Source organism: Macroventuria anomochaeta, assembly GCF_010093625.1.
Source record: "Macroventuria anomochaeta strain CBS 525.71 unplaced genomic scaffold BU25scaffold_53, whole genome shotgun sequence".
Classification (NCBI taxonomy): Eukaryota; Fungi; Ascomycota; class Dothideomycetes; order Pleosporales; family Didymellaceae; genus Macroventuria; species Macroventuria anomochaeta.
In genome coordinates, this window is record NW_022985414.1 from 180,513 (window position 1) to 196,880 (window position 16,368).

Sequence of the window (16,368 nt, forward strand, 5' to 3'; positions counted from 1 at the left end):
TTACATTCAGCCGCCACGAAAAAGCAATTGCAAGGAGCTGAGGGTGCTGCGATGTCGATCCCGCGGATAATGCCTCATTTTGTCTCAGTCCTGCAGCGCAAGGCTGATCCGGTCAGTCTCCGCACGTTCACTTCGGGGTAATTTGGTGTGTTGGGAGAACTGTGCATAGGTGCAAACATCGTAGGTTCAATCATCACAATATGCAGCGTCGCCCATTGTCGACGCCATAAGCAGGGAATGGCCGTAGCCAGTCTTGCTCTTCCAATGCAAGTGTACCATATACAACACCCATCAGCCCAATATACACAGTTCACAGCACCTATCCTTCACCTTCTTCTTCATATCAGCTATCTCCTGAATGCACTCTGCACCTCGTTCGTCCCCCAATCAACCTCCACCTCACCCTGATATACATCCTGATTGATCCTCTGCACCCTCTCGCTAACGCCAATGTACTTCCTCTCGCACTCCTTGAGCACCTTGAACACGAGGTCTCTGCTGATACTCGGGTCATCGGCATCGCCAAAATGCTTGTCAACGCGCTTCTTGAGCGCTTCAATGCCCTTGCGGACTTCTTTGGCGTCGTGCGAGTGCACGAGCTTCTTGAACACGGAGCGTGAGTGCGATGAGCGTTGGGCGATGGATTGGGGTGAGCCACCGCGGGCGGCGAGGAGGGTCTCGGTGGATTCTATAAACTCCTGGAAGTTTGTTAGCAAAGTCTAAACAGGTGAGGGCTGTGAGCTTACCAGTAGCTTGCCGAGCGGACGGCGGATGACGGCATCGACGTAGAGGTCCATGTGTTCGTTGTACTCCTCCTGCGCTTTGCCTTTCCAGTAGTCAAGTACGGTGTCGGGTCGAGCATCGACTTCTTCCATGTAGTGATTCATGTTCTCGATAAGCAGGATGTGGTAGTTGAGGGCTTCTTTGTCTTCTGGGTCACCCTGGCCCTGTGTGCCCATGACGGTGGGTGATTCTTTGGCGATGACCTTCAAGCTTTCGAACATAGCCTTGTTAATCCTTTGGTAGGCATCGTTAACCATGCGACGGATCTCGAGCTGGTCGCCGCTATCAGATGATGATGGCAACATGTTCTCGATGGCGATTGAGAAGTGGGGGAATGTCTTCATGAAGGCAATAACTCCCTTGCGCTTCTTGATCTTGACCTTGGTGTCCTCGATTGCACGAATTTGCTCGTCGAGAAAACGGCTGAATAGGCTCTTCAGCCGTTCGTGGATCTTCTGCAGTGTACGTGTAAGGAAGTCCTGGTTCGAGTCTTCGATGTCGAGCAATTTACGATCGACGGCCGACAAGATACCCACTCCTTGTAGAGGATCTGACGTGACAGCCCAGTCAACAAGGCTCTGAATTTCGGTAGGCCAGAACGAGAAGATGTCCTCCATGACATCGGCGACACGCTTGGCCATCGATCTGTCTGCCTCGAAATGCTTCCGGATCCACAGGTTTGGTCCACGACGAGACTGTGGCGGCGCAGCGCCTACTGCGTCTGGGAAGTCTATGGCGTCTGTGGAAGTAGCGTGGAAGAATTCTGTGACAAAGTTTTGCTCGGTGAGCAGAACAGGACCGATGTCATCCAAGACTCGCCCGAACACGTCGAAGGCATGCAGCTTGCCGTCTTGTGGCGCTTTGGCAACCTTGGTCTCTTTGTCGCCAGATGCCGATCGAAGGCCACGAGCCAGTGTTTGAGAACGCTTGACAGTAAGCTTACGCGCAGTTCCTGCCATACTCTCAGGCTCTTTCTCTTGAGTGGTAAAGAGCAGATCTTGCTCATCACCTGCAGGCTTCCTGGCGAATCGTCTCCAGGCTAAGATATTGTCGCGGACTTCTTGCTGGTACAGCTGAGCTGCCTGGCTTTGATACATGCGGATCAGAGTATCCCATGACGTTCGGTCGATCTCTTTGGCAAAGAGGATGACTGGACTCAACATCCATAATTCGCTCCGGCCAGCGTCGTGCGCTTCAATGTTCTTCCTCAGAGATGGCATGGAACCTTGGTCGATTGACTTCAAAGCGTCCTTGGTTGTCAAGAAAGCAGCGCCGTAGGTAATCTCCATATGCTTCTTCAATCGGTCCAAGAACATAGCGCCCTCACCCAGGTACCTGTCACGTTTCTCTTGCAAGGCCTGCATAGTTGCAAGCTCACTGTTACCGAAGCCTGAGCTGCTTGTGATCTTGCCGAGACCGGCGCGGCTACCCGCGACAAAGGCAGGATCGATGGTGATAAGAGCCTTATAGAGCAGCACCAGAGCATCTTCGATCTCGATCAAACCATTGATCTTACCGATCGGGGCACGCCGCAGAACTTCCAGTTGCTCAGTAGTGATTGAAATGGTCTCGACCAGCTGCTTTAGTTCGTGTTGCAGCAGGCGCTGGTTAGCTGTCTGCACTTGAAGACCTTGGCTCTGTGCTTCGATGAAAGCAATGTCGTCATTCAAGCTCTGTTGAGTCGTTAGTGGGAAGGAAGGAATTATGCTTCGATACGACTTACACTTAATTCGACGTTGTACAGGGTAAGCAGGCCTTCCAGCTCATCACACTCTGCAATAGCGCGGTCCAGCATGCGTTCGACGGCTTCAACTCGGTCATCTTTTTGTTCGAGGTGGTTAAGCCAACTGCCCGCTTCAACGCGCGCAATTTCGCGCTTGATGTCGATCTCAAGGTTCTCAATGTGCTTTGGCGCAATGGCATTGCCGCCCCACCCAAGTTCTGTAAGCAAGCTTTCGAAGCCCAGACCTCGCTCGTTCATGATAGAAGGATCAATGCCAAGCTTGGAGATGTTCATGACTTGCTGGTTGGAGCGTCTCTTCTTCTTGCGCGGCTCTGGATCGGCTGTGACATCAGGCGCCTTTGCTTCCAGCTTTTCTGGGGTGGGCGCACGAGCTGCCTTTTCCACCGCAGGCTTCGGTTGTGGTTCGACAATGGCCGGAACAGGCGACAATGGGCCCGAAACAGTAACAGCAGGCACGGCTTCCGTTGTGATCTTTGGCAAATCCCGTGACAAGCGACTTGATGTCGGTCTTGATCCAGGCTCTTCCACCTTCTTCTCAACCACTTCTTCCTTCGGTGCTTCCACCGGCGCAGGTCGCTTAGGTACGAACACTCCGCTGATGCCATCTGGTTCATCGGATGTCTTAGTCTCCTTCGCGAACATCTTTGCCGCGGCGCCTCCAGCGCGAGGCTTGAACGCACCAGCTGCTGCCGCTGCCTTCCGGAACTTGTTCGCAGTGTCGTCAGTTCCAGCTGCAGGTAGGATAGTCTTCTTGAGCATTGGGAATCGACTAACAGCAGTTGATGGCTCTTTCTCTTCAACGGGGGCTGTAGCTTCGATAGGCTGAGCCGCAACCGGCTCGCTAGGTGGTTGCTGTTCGACTGGGGGCTCCTCAACGGGTGTTGGCTCGGGCACGAGCACTGGAGGCTCAGGTATAGCTGCAAGCGGAGGCGGTGGAAGCGGCGATGTAGGAGGTGGTGTGGGCTGTGGCGGTGGTAGGTCACTTGGTCCATCTCGAGAGGCAGGCTTAAGCCTATCGGGTATTTCTTGTGGTCTTCTTCGTGGTGGGATTTCTAGAGAGGGTGGCGGTGTCCCTGACGGAGTGTGGAATGCGGTGCCTGCTGCTGCTGCTGCTGCTGCTGCTGCCTCGTTGTCAGTGCTGGCCACACTGCGCTGCGACAGCGATGATGGTTGAGCTTCCATGAACGGTCGTCGGCGCTGTGGAGGTGCCTCTGGACGCACTTCTTCACTGCGCCCGATGTTCGAACTTGCATTACTCTGAGCAGTGCCGGGTCCGAGACCTCTTGGGGACGGATCTTGTCTAGGTGAGGGGAACCCGTTCGGTCTACGCTGCTCAGGTGGAGGCATATTCGGTGTCGCGCTCTCAAACGACTGCTCGTCAAGAGACCTCTGTGATCGTTGGGATCGAGCATCCTCAGCCTGTACTCGTCTCCCAGGGCTTAGTGCTGGCGGCAGATTCATGACATAGTCACCGCTAGATTGTGGTGTTTCTGGCCGCCCGCCAAATGCGGATATGGAGGATTGGGGTGTCAGGTTCTGCGACGGCATTGGCGGTGTTGGTGGCACAGGGTCTCGGACTGGAGGAGGGTGTGGTCTTATACTCTCGCCACTAGGCCGTGAACGAATGCTCTGTTCCATAGACGGTTTCTGCCGTAATGAGGGCACAGGAGGAGTGTTTTGATTTGGATTAAACGGTGAGGGTCTGCGATTGTCGTCTCCTGTATTGGGTCTGCTGCCGCCTCGCACTTGATCATCCTGCTGACCGGGTCTCCTCGGCCCGGCGAACTCGCCAGGAGGTCTTCTGAAATTGGGGTTCGAGTTCTGCGGCGTAGGCCCTCTTCTCCCTTCATCAGATGGTCCGGACGGTAGCTCGCCTGGTCTCCGCGGTGGTGGCCCTGGAGATTTGGGTGGGAACTGCAGTTGCTCAGGAGGGGGTGCCTGTCGCTGTACCGCCGGGTCCTGTCGCTGTATCGCCGGGTCCTGTATTTCTTCACGACCCCCAGCCTTTGCGCCAGCCTTGCCTTCCGCTGTCGCCAACTGCGGCCTCCCGTTTGTCAGGCTGTTCAACTCGTTCACGCTGAAGCCAGTCAGGACGGGAAAGCCTCCTTTGGTGTATTTGTTGTAGATCTTCACCATACTACCGATGAAGAACTCCTTCTCTTTTGCCGTTCCAGCCTCCCAGTAGTACGGCTTCGTGATGGTGACCAAGAAGCCCTTGTCCCCAGCCCACTGCTTCTTCTGCTCCTCGTCCTGGGTCCTGGGCTCCATGTGTACGAAGTTCTCGACGGCCGAGAGATCCTCCATGGGCCAAGACTTGCCAATCGAGAATGTACCATTGGCGTTCTCTCGTGCCTTGTGCAGCTTGACTCTGCCCGTATTCCTGACTGAGATCATGATAACGCGACCCTTCTTGTTCGAGGACGACGAGGTGGGCGGAGGCGGCGATTGAGGGTAGGTGGCGTCTTCCTGGACGCGAATGTGGGTGATGTATGATTCCTGCAGCTGTCCCTGGTCATCCACCTTGGAGAAGCAGCTGTCGGTGATTCGGCGTCGCTCATCGTCGAACCGCTCGGCGCGGGACATGCCAGACGACGCAGCGCCTGAGCTGGCAGTGGATGACGGACCCCTCGGGCCTCCAGGCGGAAGACCTCTCCCAGGGCCTCGAGGGTCTCCCAGCCCGTTTGGGTAGTTGTTGCGCGGCCTGCCGTCCATCTTGGCGACTGTGCTGGAACGTTACACTACAGCTCTCTCGGTAGAGTTCAGATGGCAAGGCCAGTAGGGCCGGGTTCCTAGGCTAGTGCGGCTATGCGCAAGCGGGCGAATCCGTAGACGTGGCCATCCAATGTGAGGCGTGCGCTCGAGGGACCGTGTCGAGGAGCGAATGCGTCGATGGGCGGAGCTGCACGCAAGCAGGGGGGAGGGGGGGTGGGGGAGGGGGAGGGGACACGGTGGATTCGGCGATAGGGGTGGAAGCTCCCAGAGCTCTATGCGCGGAGTCTGGCGGAGCGGTTAGCCAAGGAAGGCCGTGGACGCGCAACGTGCTGCGATGCGGAGGTCTGGTGTCTGTGATGTGGTAACTCCACAGCTTGACCGGGGTGGTGCCGCTAGTGATCTTAGCGCGCCTCCATGTCGCTGCCGCCTGAACTTTTTCCATGTCGAACTTTTCTGTGCGCGCAACAGCACTCGACCTTCACACCCACCAGAGACTCAATTGCGACTCCACCATGGCCAAGCCCGACAAGAAGACCATCACGGCGCCGGCCAATGTTCAGACCGACCTCGATCTCGTCCAGGCGTTCCTCAAACAAAACGGCCACGAGAGTGCGGCCAGCAGCCTCACGGACTACGCAGCCTGGGCCACAAAGCAGGCTAACAAGTCTGATGCTATGGACGTAGACGAGAAGAGCGCCAGCAGCAGCGATGCAAGCAGCGACAGCAGTTTGGACAGCGACTCCAGCAGTGACTCTAGCAGCGCGTCCGAGGCAGAGACTAAGAAGCCGGCGAAGAAGGCCAAGAAGGTCGCAAAGAAGGACGACTCAAGTTCCAGCAGCGACTCCAGCTCGGATGAGTCCTCCGACTCGGACAGCTCTTCTGACGAGGAGGCTGCACCAGCGCCCAAGAAGGCGAAGAAGGCAAAGAAGGCCAAGTCGGTTTCCTCTTCGTCTGCCTCCTCCTCCAGCGACTCCAGCGACTCCAGCGACGACTCCAGCAGCGAGGCTGAGGCTGAGCCCGCCAACGTGCCCCTCCCCAAGTCCGACGACTCGTCGAGCGCCTCCAGCGATTCGGACAGCTCTTCAGACAGCGACAGCGACAGCGACAGCAGCAGCTCTGAGTCCGAGGATGAGAAGCCCGCGAAGGCTAAGAAGGCCAAGAAGGCTGCCTCGGTCTCTTCATCGTCAGCATCGAGCTCCTCCGACAGCGACAGCGATTCTGACGGTGAGCCTGCGAAGAAGGACGACTCATCTTCATCCTCCAGCGACTCGAGCTCCGACAGCGACTCCGACAGCGACTCCGACTCCGACTCCGACTCCTCGGATGACGAGAAGACCACAGCCGCCAACCGCAAGGGCTCAGACTCTTCTGCAACCCTCGCAGCAGCATCGCCGCCTGCTCCCAGCAACAACAAGCGCAAGCGCGACGGCGAGGATGAGCAGCCCAACAAGAAGCGCAGTCACGTCGAGAACCGCTTCCAGCGCATCAAGCCCGATGTCGACGTCCGCCCCGAGCTTGCCAGTAACGCCTACGTTTCGTACGACTACGCCGACCGCGCGCACGCCAAGTTGATTGTCACCAAGGGCAAGGGCTTCACAAAGGAGAAGAACAAGGGCAAGAGGGGCTCGTACCGCGGTGGCATGATTGACACATCCGGCGGCAAGGGCTTCAAGTTTGAGGACTAGAGGATGAAGAGAGACATGGGTTGACAGTGGACATGCAAACACGTTTTGGCGGGTGCATTACATTGCATTATAGAAGGATGCACGGCTTCTCGGCGTGTACGATTGGCGAACAGGAGTTACCGGCAGCGCAAAAGTTATCATACCCTTTTGGCGGCACGCGCCGCAGCGATTTTGGAGGAGACGAGCCGTCATGTTGATATAGAGCGACTTGTGTAGTAAACAGCATATACAGATAGAATCACGCAACATGTTCAAGTAGCCTCCAAATCCGCTTGGTATCTGACTGAACATTGCTCCGGCCAGTCGCCTTCAAGGTCTTGCTTGCCAGGCTAGGAGGAATTCACGCAACCGAAAGCAAGAACATCCAAGTCGGACACCACGGCCTCCGAGCTCCCAAACCAATCACCCCGACACCCGTCTCACGCATCTTAGATTTCAACGTTGCAGCATCTCCAGGAAGCATCTAGACTCAGATAGGACGTTAAACCAATCAATCCAGGAAGCTTGACCCCTGCCAATACTAGTTTAGGCGAGCAATGACGACAACGATCGCGAGCTGGAATCCAGCACACCATACATCACGGTTTCAGTGATGTCTGAGCGCCGAATATACGGCCGAACCAAACAGCCAGAAATCATAGCTATGCACTTGAAGACCCTGATCGCCATGCTCCGTGGCGCTTGTTGTTTTCCTGAACTTACAGCTCTTGTGATCGATCCAACATGACACTCCTACAAACCCTCCTCCGCGCAACAGCATTCAAGAACCCTCTCTTGCGCACACTAGTTCCTTCCGTTGCGCTTACATACAGTATCTAAACCGCCGTCGCAGTACCCTCGATCGCTGCGCAGACGGAGAAATACTATGATTTGAGCGACAGCTTAATGTACCTGAGCTGCGTGGGCGCATCTCTTGTGTTGCCGTATCTGCGCGCACAGCAAGCTGGACTTGCAGCAGGAGGTCTGGCCGAGTATTTGAGCTCTGCGGGGCTGGGGCGGGGGATGTGGTGGTGGAGACAGGCGCTTTTGAGTGCTGCGGTGGGGATATGGGCTACTCGTTGTATGTGCCTTGTACATGACGAGTACACGTAAAAGATCAAAGTCCTCCGCTAGGAACCTTGCATCATGCTTCATTTGCTTAATCGCCTCACCTTCCATGATGCCGTAAACGAAGCACACTCCAACCAGCCTCCAACATGTTCCACCAGGGCGCAAAACAAAAGGCATTCTGCCACCAAAGGACATCACAGCTTGATCTCCCAGCTGTACCGGACCGTTAATAATGCCCAAAGCCCCCTCTTCCGTCTCGAACATTGGATATCGACGAACGACTTTCGTGGCATCTCTCAAGAAAACGTTTTGCCCGCAGGTCAAAATCCGAGGAAGTGATAAGTAATTCAGTCCCAGCAAAGTCCTGGATCATGAATTTCGTATAATTGTCCAGATATCGCGATTGTCTTGCTGTATCGCGGGACAGGGTTAGCCTGTCGATACTTTCTCCGAGACTCACTGTCGAAGTACGCAACGCACACCGTACCGAAGTCAAAGGTTACGAAACAGTGCGTGAAGATTTTCGGGATCTCGCTGGGCCTTAAGCATAACCGTTCTCAATTCAGCCACGCGGACCTCCCGCATTCTCATGTATTCGTAGCCGCTATGCTTTTGTTCTGACAGAGTTGCTCTGAGCCGTCTGCTGGCGCGCCAATTTTCATAGAAACACGAGCTGCTCGTATATCGAGTCCACTTCCACTACAAATACAATACCGCGAACAGACGGAACGGTTCCAAGCCCCCTTCAGCTCCCAGCCAGACGAAGCATTGTCATGTTCGATCCTTCTGACTGGCAGAACTGTGTGGCTTCCAGCCCACTCAACTCCAAAGCAGCATAGCACAAATGCTGGTCCTTGGTACAGCCATCGGGACGTGGGCCTTAAACCATCAAACCCAGAAGACAAGAACGCAAATGTTTAAGCACCTCGACTGCGAATGCCGGTATGAAGTACCGCTCGCTTGGCCTCCACACATCGCGCCCAATGACCAGTCTCGAAGCTTGGGCGGAACACCCGCAGCTGAGGCCCAGACAATGATCGTGGCTTCCCTAGGTTTGTGGAGAAGTATAGGGTAGCGACCACACGGACCTGTCGGTCTGGTTCTGGCTCTGCCGGTGACTGTAAAGAGTAGTCGTGGCGTGACTGCAGATGAAGGATGCGAGCATCTACCACACAGCACATCGCAACGTCGACTCTGACTCCCAAACAAGACATCACGACGACGGAAAACGTGGACGCTGACCATGCAGACCAGGTGGAAGTCAAGGTCCATATCCACGCCAAAAACAATCATTGCTGTGCTTGTAAGTTACCCTCCACAAGTTGGCCCCCTCACTGACGAGTCAGGTCGTATACTCGATCTTCTTTATCCAACTCATGGCCGTTGTCGATGCGGGCTCGCTGGGGTAATACATGACATCGTCGCTTGGGAGTCCGACGCTATCAACATGATTTTCCTCGTCGATCACTATTCTCACGCTGGCGACAATCCTGCCCATCAGCCAAGCGGCGGACTACTGGGACCGTAAGAACCTCATCCTAGGCACGACAACTCTGGGACTTGTCGGGGCGATCATGATCTCGCGCTCGCAGAACATAGCTACTGCGATTGCTGGAATGGTCGTGGTCGACTCTGCCTACAGCTGTCAGTCGCTTTGCTACGCCATCCCGTCTAAAATTTTGCACCGAAAGTACCGCGCGTACGGCCAGGCAGCAACGCACATATCTTCGGGTATTGGAGGCTTGAGTGGTGTCCTGGTAGGCGGCGCTCACTTTCGAAGCAACGTCCCGAACTGGCGGATCTATTGGTACATATGTGCGGCTTTGTTCGCCTTCGGCCTGGTCGGAGTCTTCTTCGGATACAAACCCCCAAAGCGTGAGCTGGAGGTCGCAATGGGCCCTAAGGAGAAACTACGACGCATGGACTGGATCGGGAGCTACCTCATCGCACCAGGTCTTGTGCTACTCGTTATCGCGCTCCAGTACTCATTTAATCCATACACCTGGACAGACGGACACGTGCTGGGCCGGTTCGTCGGCAGCATTATCTGTCTGGCCGCGTTCAGCATTTGGAAATGGAAGGGCACCAGCAGCGGCATCCTGGGTCACTGTCTGTTTTGCGGCCGAAAATTTCCGCTCGCTGTTGTCGCCATGTTTGTCGAGGGCCTGGCGTTCTTCAATGTGACAAACTACTTTGCCTACGAGCTTGTCTTCCTGCACCACATCCACTCATTCACAGGCAACCTCCGTTTCACCTTCGGCTTCATCTCCTTGATTGTCATGGCTTTCATCGTCGGTGTCTACACCGGATCCGAGAGCCGCTCGTTGCTGGGTTTCTCTGCCTGACGCTTTTTTTGCGTTTTCATGGCCTTCTACCGCGCTGATCTGCCACTAGCCAACTCGTTCGGTTACGCCGCCTTCGCTGGTTCTGGTCTTGGTTTTATCCTGAGCAACCTCATGGTAGCAGCTCACATGGGTACCCCACCCGACATGATATCGCTGTGCTCCGGGCTTGTAACGGCGTTGAGGTCGTTGGGCGGCGCCACCGGACTCGCAATCAACCACAGCGTTTTCAACAGCAGTCTCCAATCACAAATTCCCAGCAGGGTTGCGGCGGCTGTACTGCCTCTGGGCTTCAGTCCGCAGAACTTGCCTGCGTTGATCGGTGCGCTGTCCAGCCAGAAAGAGTCTGCTGTTCGCGTCACAGGAGGCTTTCAAGGTGCCGTTCAGCAAGTTGTGGATTGCAACTGCGGTGTTCAGTGCAACAGGTATCATTTGTAAGTCGACGGCCATGATTCCAAACAAGTACTGATTAACCTAGGCTCAATCCTCATTGGTAACCCAAAGAGTGAGTCCAAAGAGTACATTGACCCGCCTGTAGAGATAGAAGTTGCGTTCGCATAGGAGGAAGCCGAGAAGAGATGCTACAACGCTTAGACATAGGATGAGGATTAGGAGATTGCTTCGTACGGTGAATAATCTTCAACACGTTGACAAGCAAAGATATGCAGCAGCATGGGTGAAAATTGAACATGCTGACCGGGTCATACTAAGGCTCCTGCATTCAACATTGCCTCTTCCCTTCGCCGTCGAGCTTCGCGCTTCGTTTCTTTCTGCGCCTGATGAGCTGCTCTTGTGGCCTCATGCTCCGCCTTCCTCAACTCGTACTCACGCACGCGTTTGTCGTACTCCCTCGCCCTTTTCTTTTCTGCCTTGATCTTGCTCTTGATCTCGCTATGCTGAGCAGAAGTGACGCGCCATGGAACAGACAGAATTGTAGTCTTGAAAGCTGCTGTCTCTGCCCAAGCTTGCGCCTCTTCGTTCGTCGAAGAGACAATGTGGACTCTCTTCAATTCCAGTTGCTTCACACCACGGAATTCGGAGATCATTCCCTTCGCTTTCAGAACTGTGCCAATGTCCAGACTAAGGTGATCGACTGTGATTTCGAAGACACCAAATTGACTGATGACGTTGACGTTGCTTATAGTGGTGTTTGAGGAAGGATTCTTGGAGCCCTGTTCTCCTGAAACGGTTCTCACAATCTTGAGCTCAACAGTTGCGCCACTTCCATCGTCCAGCGTGAGGGCCGAATACTTGAGATTAATGTCGTCAATAGCTACAACGACGCCAACGACACGTACGAAACGTATGGGATGGTTGAGGTAGAAATATATGTTTTGGCCTAAACAGCATATCAGCATGTGCTGTCTCGCTCCATACAGCCACTTCTACCTTGGAAATCGGGCTCTGATCGTAAAGTGTGCACATCGGCAGCAGTGAGCTTCACCCAGGCATTGTACGTAGGCGATGACTGGAAGCAGTACGCCGGGTATAGTCGGTATGGGCGCGTTGTTGGATGCTTTGACATATCATATTGTGTTGATGATGTGTGAGACGAGAAGGAAATGGCGGCGACGCGTCGAAGAAACACCAGACTGGCGCACCATCACGTGAGTGATTTTAGCGGCTGCCCCACCTTCCCGGCTTGATGCACCTCGCTGCAAGCGCATGCACAGCATTCACACCACACTCGTAATGCGTATCCGACTGAGCCGCTTCCAAGACCGAGACCTGGTTCGCATTGTAAGGAACAAACAAGGCTTCTGCGCTCTTTATCGATAATAACAACTCGTCAGATTCCACCAACAAGCATCTCCAGGGAGGGGTAGCAGGCTTTACGAGCTGGGTCTGCCCAGCTTGCAGAGCTAGGTGTACATCCTCATCACATCTCAACACAGCCGTTCTGGTGCAAAATACAGGAAGCACAGTCCGGAAAGACGCTGCTAATCCAGGCGATGGACCCACTGGACGTGTAAAATCCGTGCAATTAAGCTGTCAATAATGCGCCATCCCACCGAACCGTCCCTCAGCTGCATGTCTAAGATGACCTAGTAGGCTGACCTTGGAGCTGCAGCTTGGAGCTCTAGCTTACCTCGACCTTCCATGCCGTTATGACCATGGTCATCAGGTAGGCTGGCAGCCCGCCGGTAGTCCGGCTGCCTCCTTTCTCTGCTTCTTTTACTCTCACTGTCACTTTTGCGCCCGTTTTTGCTGGCGTGCCTGTGTATATCTAGCACCAAGAAGCTACAAAAAGGCGTGCTCTGTGTCGCAAAGCTCTGCGCATACTCTCTTGACCCTTTGACTACCTCCTCGATAGGATCCAGCTCACCTCACACCATGCGCAACTTTGCGCCTTTTCAGCTCGTCGCTGTGGTCTTCGCTGCGCTTTGCGCCGCAACGCCTGAAGCAAGACCGGATGCCGAAGCGGACGCCGCACCTCAGATTACCAACAATGCACCATTCTCAGGAGCGGTCTACCTTGTCAATCCCAATGGCCAGCAAGTGACGGCACAAGGTACCAACTATTGCCCTTCATCTGCGTCACAGAGCTGCAGCTCCGTGAATGCGCCCAGTTGGTAGGTTGCAACACACCATCGCAGAGCCAAGGCTAAAGCTTTGACCAGGTGCTGCCCTGCCAATTACGCATGTGTCGTGCCTGCAAATTCGAATGGACTCCTCGGATGCTGTCCATCGGGGAGTACCTGCGGCGGTTATGTGAATGCTGCAGCCATATCGACAGTCACAGTACAAGCGCAACAATACACCACATACGTACAGCAGCCGACATCCTTTGTGATCTACAACGCGCCAACCACCGTTCAAGGCGGCTTCTGCGCGACTATCACAATGGATGGGCCTGGTCTGCCAAGAGCAGCCGAAGGACAATGCGGAACAATCCTGCTCGTTGCCGAAGGGGTCTCTTTGAAGATCATCGGCGTGGGCGCCGGCGTTACAGCAGTGCTATTGCACATCGCACTGGGCCGTATGTTTCGCTGATATGGATGCTGGTATCCCTTATGACATTACGATTTATGAGCACACGACGCTATGCGAACATAGACAAGCGATTCAGTTCACCAGATAATAATCTAGTTTCCCCTTTCAGCATCCTTTTTGTCGTTCTTGGGCACGTTGATCATCTTCGGTACGGTAACGGCGTTGAGGTGACGGAAGGCCGTCAGTCAGTACAATGCTCGAAGATATGAGCTGTTTTGTAGGATGGCCACTGCAATGGTCCTGACACGAACTAAGGAGAGAGAACTCACATTCGCAATCGCCCCATCCGGCAACTTCCCATCCCATTTATCCTGCACCTTCTGCACCCTCCCCTCCCCATCAAGATGAATAGCCACCACACTACTCACAACCTGCTCCTTCCCAATCCCCTCAATAACATACCTCATCTTCAAGTCCGTTGGAATCGGATTCGCCGTACCCTTAACGCTACGATGCTGTCTCTCAATCTCACTAAACGCGCCCTGCAGCCCATACCATTGTGCCTGGTACTTCTCGCGGCCCTGCGCGATAGTGATGGGATCCTCGAAGGTCGCGTCGTCGCGCTAGAGAGCGAGTCTTTGGAGAGACGGGTGTCCGGCAAAGAGGTCGAGGATCGAGCCGAAAATGGGTTGTTGCTGGGTAGAGAGGGTGACGCCGGGGGTGGTGGGAATGTTCGTGTTTTCGATGTTGAGGAAGGAGAGGAGGGATTGGGAGGGAATTTCTGTTACGGCTTCAGCTTGGAGTTCTCAGCTGGAGGTGCTCAGATTGGTAACAGAGAAGGGACATTTGGGCTGATGTTGTGAATCTGGATATCTGTGAAACTGCGGGGTTTGATAGTTGTCTGAACGATGTGTTACAAGTTCGTGTGATGGTGAATGGACGCATTGATTCAATTATGAGGATTTATCTACGCATATGAGCACCTATCCAACCCTCCTTTATGCGACAGCTGGTCGTGACGCGTTCTCACTTGAACGCGTTCGGTGCAGAGTCCAAGACGTCATCGGTTGGCTTGAGACGTTCCAGTGGATAGAGCAGATCATCGCGGGTTTAAACTCCAGGGTTGCAAAAACGTGGTTTCCGCTTCGCGAAATCGATCCTTCTTATGATTCAATTGGGGAGGAATGAGAATCCGATCTTCCATATCGCAATTCTGACGTTGGTGCATCCTGGCTTCGGCGTGTAGTCGGTCAAATCCAAGGTTCGCAGGCGGTCGTTGGCAATCTCATACTTTGCCTTTATATTGATCTCTTCTCTCAGACCAAAACTGACCTGTGAAAGCCCATGAATATTTTGACCTTTACGTGAAATCATAGACTGCAGCCGACTGTATTCAAAAAATTGAAATTCCTCGGCTGAGCTGAGGCCAAGCCATCTATTTTCGCAATACTGCGCCGCAGCCAGCCACGGGCACCGTTGCTGGAAACGAGTCTGACTGGAAGGAAGACAGCTCGCCTTGGCCCGTGCCGTAGGGCTGAGTGTCGATGCTGCCCAAGTTTGTGCTTCTCTGGCTGGCACACAGCACGACGAGAAATGGAAGCGCTGCTTCGCCGTTCTCGACCAGCGTCACGCCCAAGATACGCCTTCAGAGCTTCTAAAGAGCAAGATTTCTCCATCAATCCCTTGACTGTGCCGCTCAGTAATGTAAGTTAGGATGGGGCGTGGTTCAGATATCAGCTCAGCAGCCACTCAGACGGGTGTGGCTCCTGCAAGTCGCACTCAGCTTCGGGCGCCCCTTGATCGGTGATTCTTTGTGAACAATGTCAGATTTGTATATTTGCTAGGTTACGACCTTCGAGTGTCGCAAGCTGTCTGTACATCAACACCAAGATCATCAGCATGCTGCACATCCGTCAAAAGCGCGCCTCGAAAGGCGTAACATTTGCGAACCTACAAACACAAGCCTCGAGTAGCAAATCAGCATCCGCATCGGTGACAACGCAACCAGCGACAGCTTCAAAGTCCAAACCCAAGAACCCAAAATTGAGACATGCTCACAATGCCTCTGCGACAACCTCCAAACGCTCATCACAGCAACCTTCTGCCACACCTGCAAGAATTAGCAACCGTCAACGGCGACTCGCGTCCCTCTTCATGGCGCTCATGGCCTCGAGTCCTCTTCCAATCGAGACCGATGCGGAAACACTTGAAGCTGCTCAGAAAGCTAGCATCGCGCCCAAGGCACAACCCAACCCAACGCACAAACGAAAGGTCACCACGACACGTGTTCATGAAGTCAGGGCGGGTCGATGGAAGAGGTTTCGGTTCGAGCTCAGTCTCAAGACCAGGAGGAAGGGCAAAGCGAAGAGGTGGGAGGAGGTTGAATTGGATGACATGGTGGAGCTCAGAGGAGAGGAGAGGAGAAAGCGCGACGATATGTCTTGATACGGCGACACAGAGGGATGTAATGATATGCGCTGGTCGTTGGTGTCCCAGTTCACATTGGCTTATATTTCGATAATCGAACATCTTCATGTTTCATGCCCAGCAGTCGCTACCTGCAGGATACGCTCTTCCAGCCCGGGCACGTGTATGCATTCGATTCCATGCTGTTGCAGCTTCGCTATGCCCTCATTGGCACCGACAAACTTCTCCGGCTCCTTGACTCCAAGATAGACCTTCTTAATCCTCAGTCGACCATCCGGTCCTTTCGTACGAATGAGACGATCTACGCATGGTATATTGCCAACAGATCTCTTGTTGCAAGGCTCCATCGTAGTGTAGATGACCGTATCTGCTGGCAGTACTTCCCCAACACGCTCCTCAGGCAGACCATGTGCTTTCGCAAACTTTATCAGGCAGCATTGCTCGGCATGTGTATTGCCTTCGCACTCCAAAGTATAGCCTCTCTCGAGGATAGTGCCAGTGTCTGCATCGACTAGCAAGGCTCCAACACAGAAGTTCGTTGGCTTCGGGGGTGACTCCTGTGCTTGGTCCAGGGCGAGGCGCATGTATTGTAAGTGGTCATTGGGGTCTGGTGCTTGTGCTGGTGGAGCTGGGCCGTCCCACATCTTCACTGGTCCTTCCCATTCTTCCGGCATTTTGATAGTGAGAGACA

General features: G+C 54.2%; 8 protein-coding genes across 8 annotated transcripts; 5 read left to right on the forward strand and 3 right to left on the reverse strand.

Annotated features, from left to right (window-relative positions):
* Positions 1–179: 179 nt before the first annotated feature.
* On the reverse strand, positions 180–5,449 carry BU25DRAFT_404237 (uncharacterized protein). Its single transcript, XM_033705112.1, has 3 exons — positions 2,507–5,449; positions 747–2,456; positions 180–698 (listed from the first exon to the last, which is right to left on the reverse strand). The coding sequence occupies exons 1-3, from the start codon at positions 5,237–5,239 to the stop codon at positions 348–350; spliced, it is 4,794 nt and encodes a 1,597-aa protein (XP_033555831.1). The 5' UTR covers positions 5,240–5,449; the 3' UTR covers positions 180–347.
* A 255-nt stretch (positions 5,450–5,704) lies between these two features.
* On the forward strand, positions 5,705–7,188 carry BU25DRAFT_416008 (uncharacterized protein). The gene has a single exon (XM_033707669.1). The coding sequence runs from the start codon at positions 5,752–5,754 to the stop codon at positions 6,922–6,924; it is 1,173 nt and encodes a 390-aa protein (XP_033555832.1). The 5' UTR covers positions 5,705–5,751; the 3' UTR covers positions 6,925–7,188.
* Positions 7,189–9,548: 2,360 nt separating this feature from the next.
* BU25DRAFT_463583 (uncharacterized protein) lies at positions 9,549–10,877 on the forward strand (the record flags this gene model as incomplete). Its single annotated transcript, XM_033710615.1, has 3 exons — positions 9,549–10,305; positions 10,369–10,692; positions 10,795–10,877. The coding sequence occupies 3 exons, from the start codon at positions 9,549–9,551 to the stop codon at positions 10,875–10,877; spliced, it is 1,164 nt and encodes a 387-aa protein (XP_033555833.1).
* Positions 10,878–11,017: 140 nt separating this feature from the next.
* On the reverse strand, positions 11,018–11,841 carry BU25DRAFT_435428 (uncharacterized protein; the record flags this gene model as incomplete). The annotated part of the gene is made up of 2 exons (XM_033708915.1): positions 11,018–11,655; positions 11,706–11,841. The coding sequence occupies 2 exons, from the start codon at positions 11,839–11,841 to the stop codon at positions 11,018–11,020; spliced, it is 774 nt and encodes a 257-aa protein (XP_033555834.1).
* Positions 11,842–12,483: 642 nt separating this feature from the next.
* On the forward strand, positions 12,484–13,482 carry BU25DRAFT_236184 (uncharacterized protein). Its single transcript, XM_033701465.1, has 2 exons — positions 12,484–12,889; positions 12,938–13,482. The coding sequence occupies exons 1-2, from the start codon at positions 12,651–12,653 to the stop codon at positions 13,308–13,310; spliced, it is 612 nt and encodes a 203-aa protein (XP_033555835.1). The 5' UTR covers positions 12,484–12,650; the 3' UTR covers positions 13,311–13,482.
* A 179-nt stretch (positions 13,483–13,661) lies between these two features.
* On the forward strand, positions 13,662–14,601 carry BU25DRAFT_416011 (uncharacterized protein). Its single transcript, XM_033707670.1, has one exon. The coding sequence runs from the start codon at positions 13,763–13,765 to the stop codon at positions 14,111–14,113; it is 351 nt and encodes a 116-aa protein (XP_033555836.1). The 5' UTR covers positions 13,662–13,762; the 3' UTR covers positions 14,114–14,601.
* A 442-nt stretch (positions 14,602–15,043) lies between these two features.
* On the forward strand, positions 15,044–16,109 carry BU25DRAFT_236199 (uncharacterized protein). The gene has a single exon (XM_033701466.1). It carries the CDS (start codon positions 15,150–15,152, stop codon positions 15,693–15,695), a length of 546 nt encoding a protein of 181 aa, XP_033555837.1. The 5' UTR covers positions 15,044–15,149; the 3' UTR covers positions 15,696–16,109.
* BU25DRAFT_416013 (cytidine deaminase-like protein) lies at positions 15,753–16,362 on the reverse strand. Its single transcript, XM_033707671.1, has one exon. The coding sequence runs from the start codon at positions 16,349–16,351 to the stop codon at positions 15,782–15,784; it is 570 nt and encodes a 189-aa protein (XP_033555838.1). The 5' UTR covers positions 16,352–16,362; the 3' UTR covers positions 15,753–15,781.
* Positions 16,363–16,368: the final 6 nt, after the last annotated feature.

What these genes read in the sequence shown, in the direction of transcription:
- BU25DRAFT_404237 (XM_033705112.1), bottom strand. Translation starts at nt 5,239, where the DNA reads ATGGACGGCAGGCCGCGCAACAACTACCCAAACGGGCTGGGAGACCCT. An exon ending in TGTACAACGTCGAATTAAGT is followed by an intron (nt 2,457 to 2,506) that starts GTAAGTCGTATC and finishes ACGACTCAACAG; the next exon opens with AGCTTGAATGACGACATTGC. An exon ending in GTCCGCTCGGCAAGCTACTG is followed by an intron (nt 699 to 746) that starts GTAAGCTCACAG and finishes ACAAACTTCCAG; the next exon opens with GAGTTTATAGAATCCACCGA.
- BU25DRAFT_236199 (XM_033701466.1), top strand. Translation starts at nt 15,150, where the DNA reads ATGCTGCACATCCGTCAAAAGCGCGCCTCGAAAGGCGTAACATTTGCG.
- BU25DRAFT_236184 (XM_033701465.1), top strand. Translation starts at nt 12,651, where the DNA reads ATGCGCAACTTTGCGCCTTTTCAGCTCGTCGCTGTGGTCTTCGCTGCG. An exon ending in TCCGTGAATGCGCCCAGTTG is followed by an intron (nt 12,890 to 12,937) that starts GTAGGTTGCAAC and finishes AGCTTTGACCAG; the next exon opens with GTGCTGCCCTGCCAATTACG.
- BU25DRAFT_416011 (XM_033707670.1), top strand. Translation starts at nt 13,763, where the DNA reads ATGCTGTCTCTCAATCTCACTAAACGCGCCCTGCAGCCCATACCATTG.
- BU25DRAFT_416008 (XM_033707669.1), top strand. Translation starts at nt 5,752, where the DNA reads ATGGCCAAGCCCGACAAGAAGACCATCACGGCGCCGGCCAATGTTCAG.
- BU25DRAFT_416013 (XM_033707671.1), bottom strand. Translation starts at nt 16,351, where the DNA reads ATGCCGGAAGAATGGGAAGGACCAGTGAAGATGTGGGACGGCCCAGCT.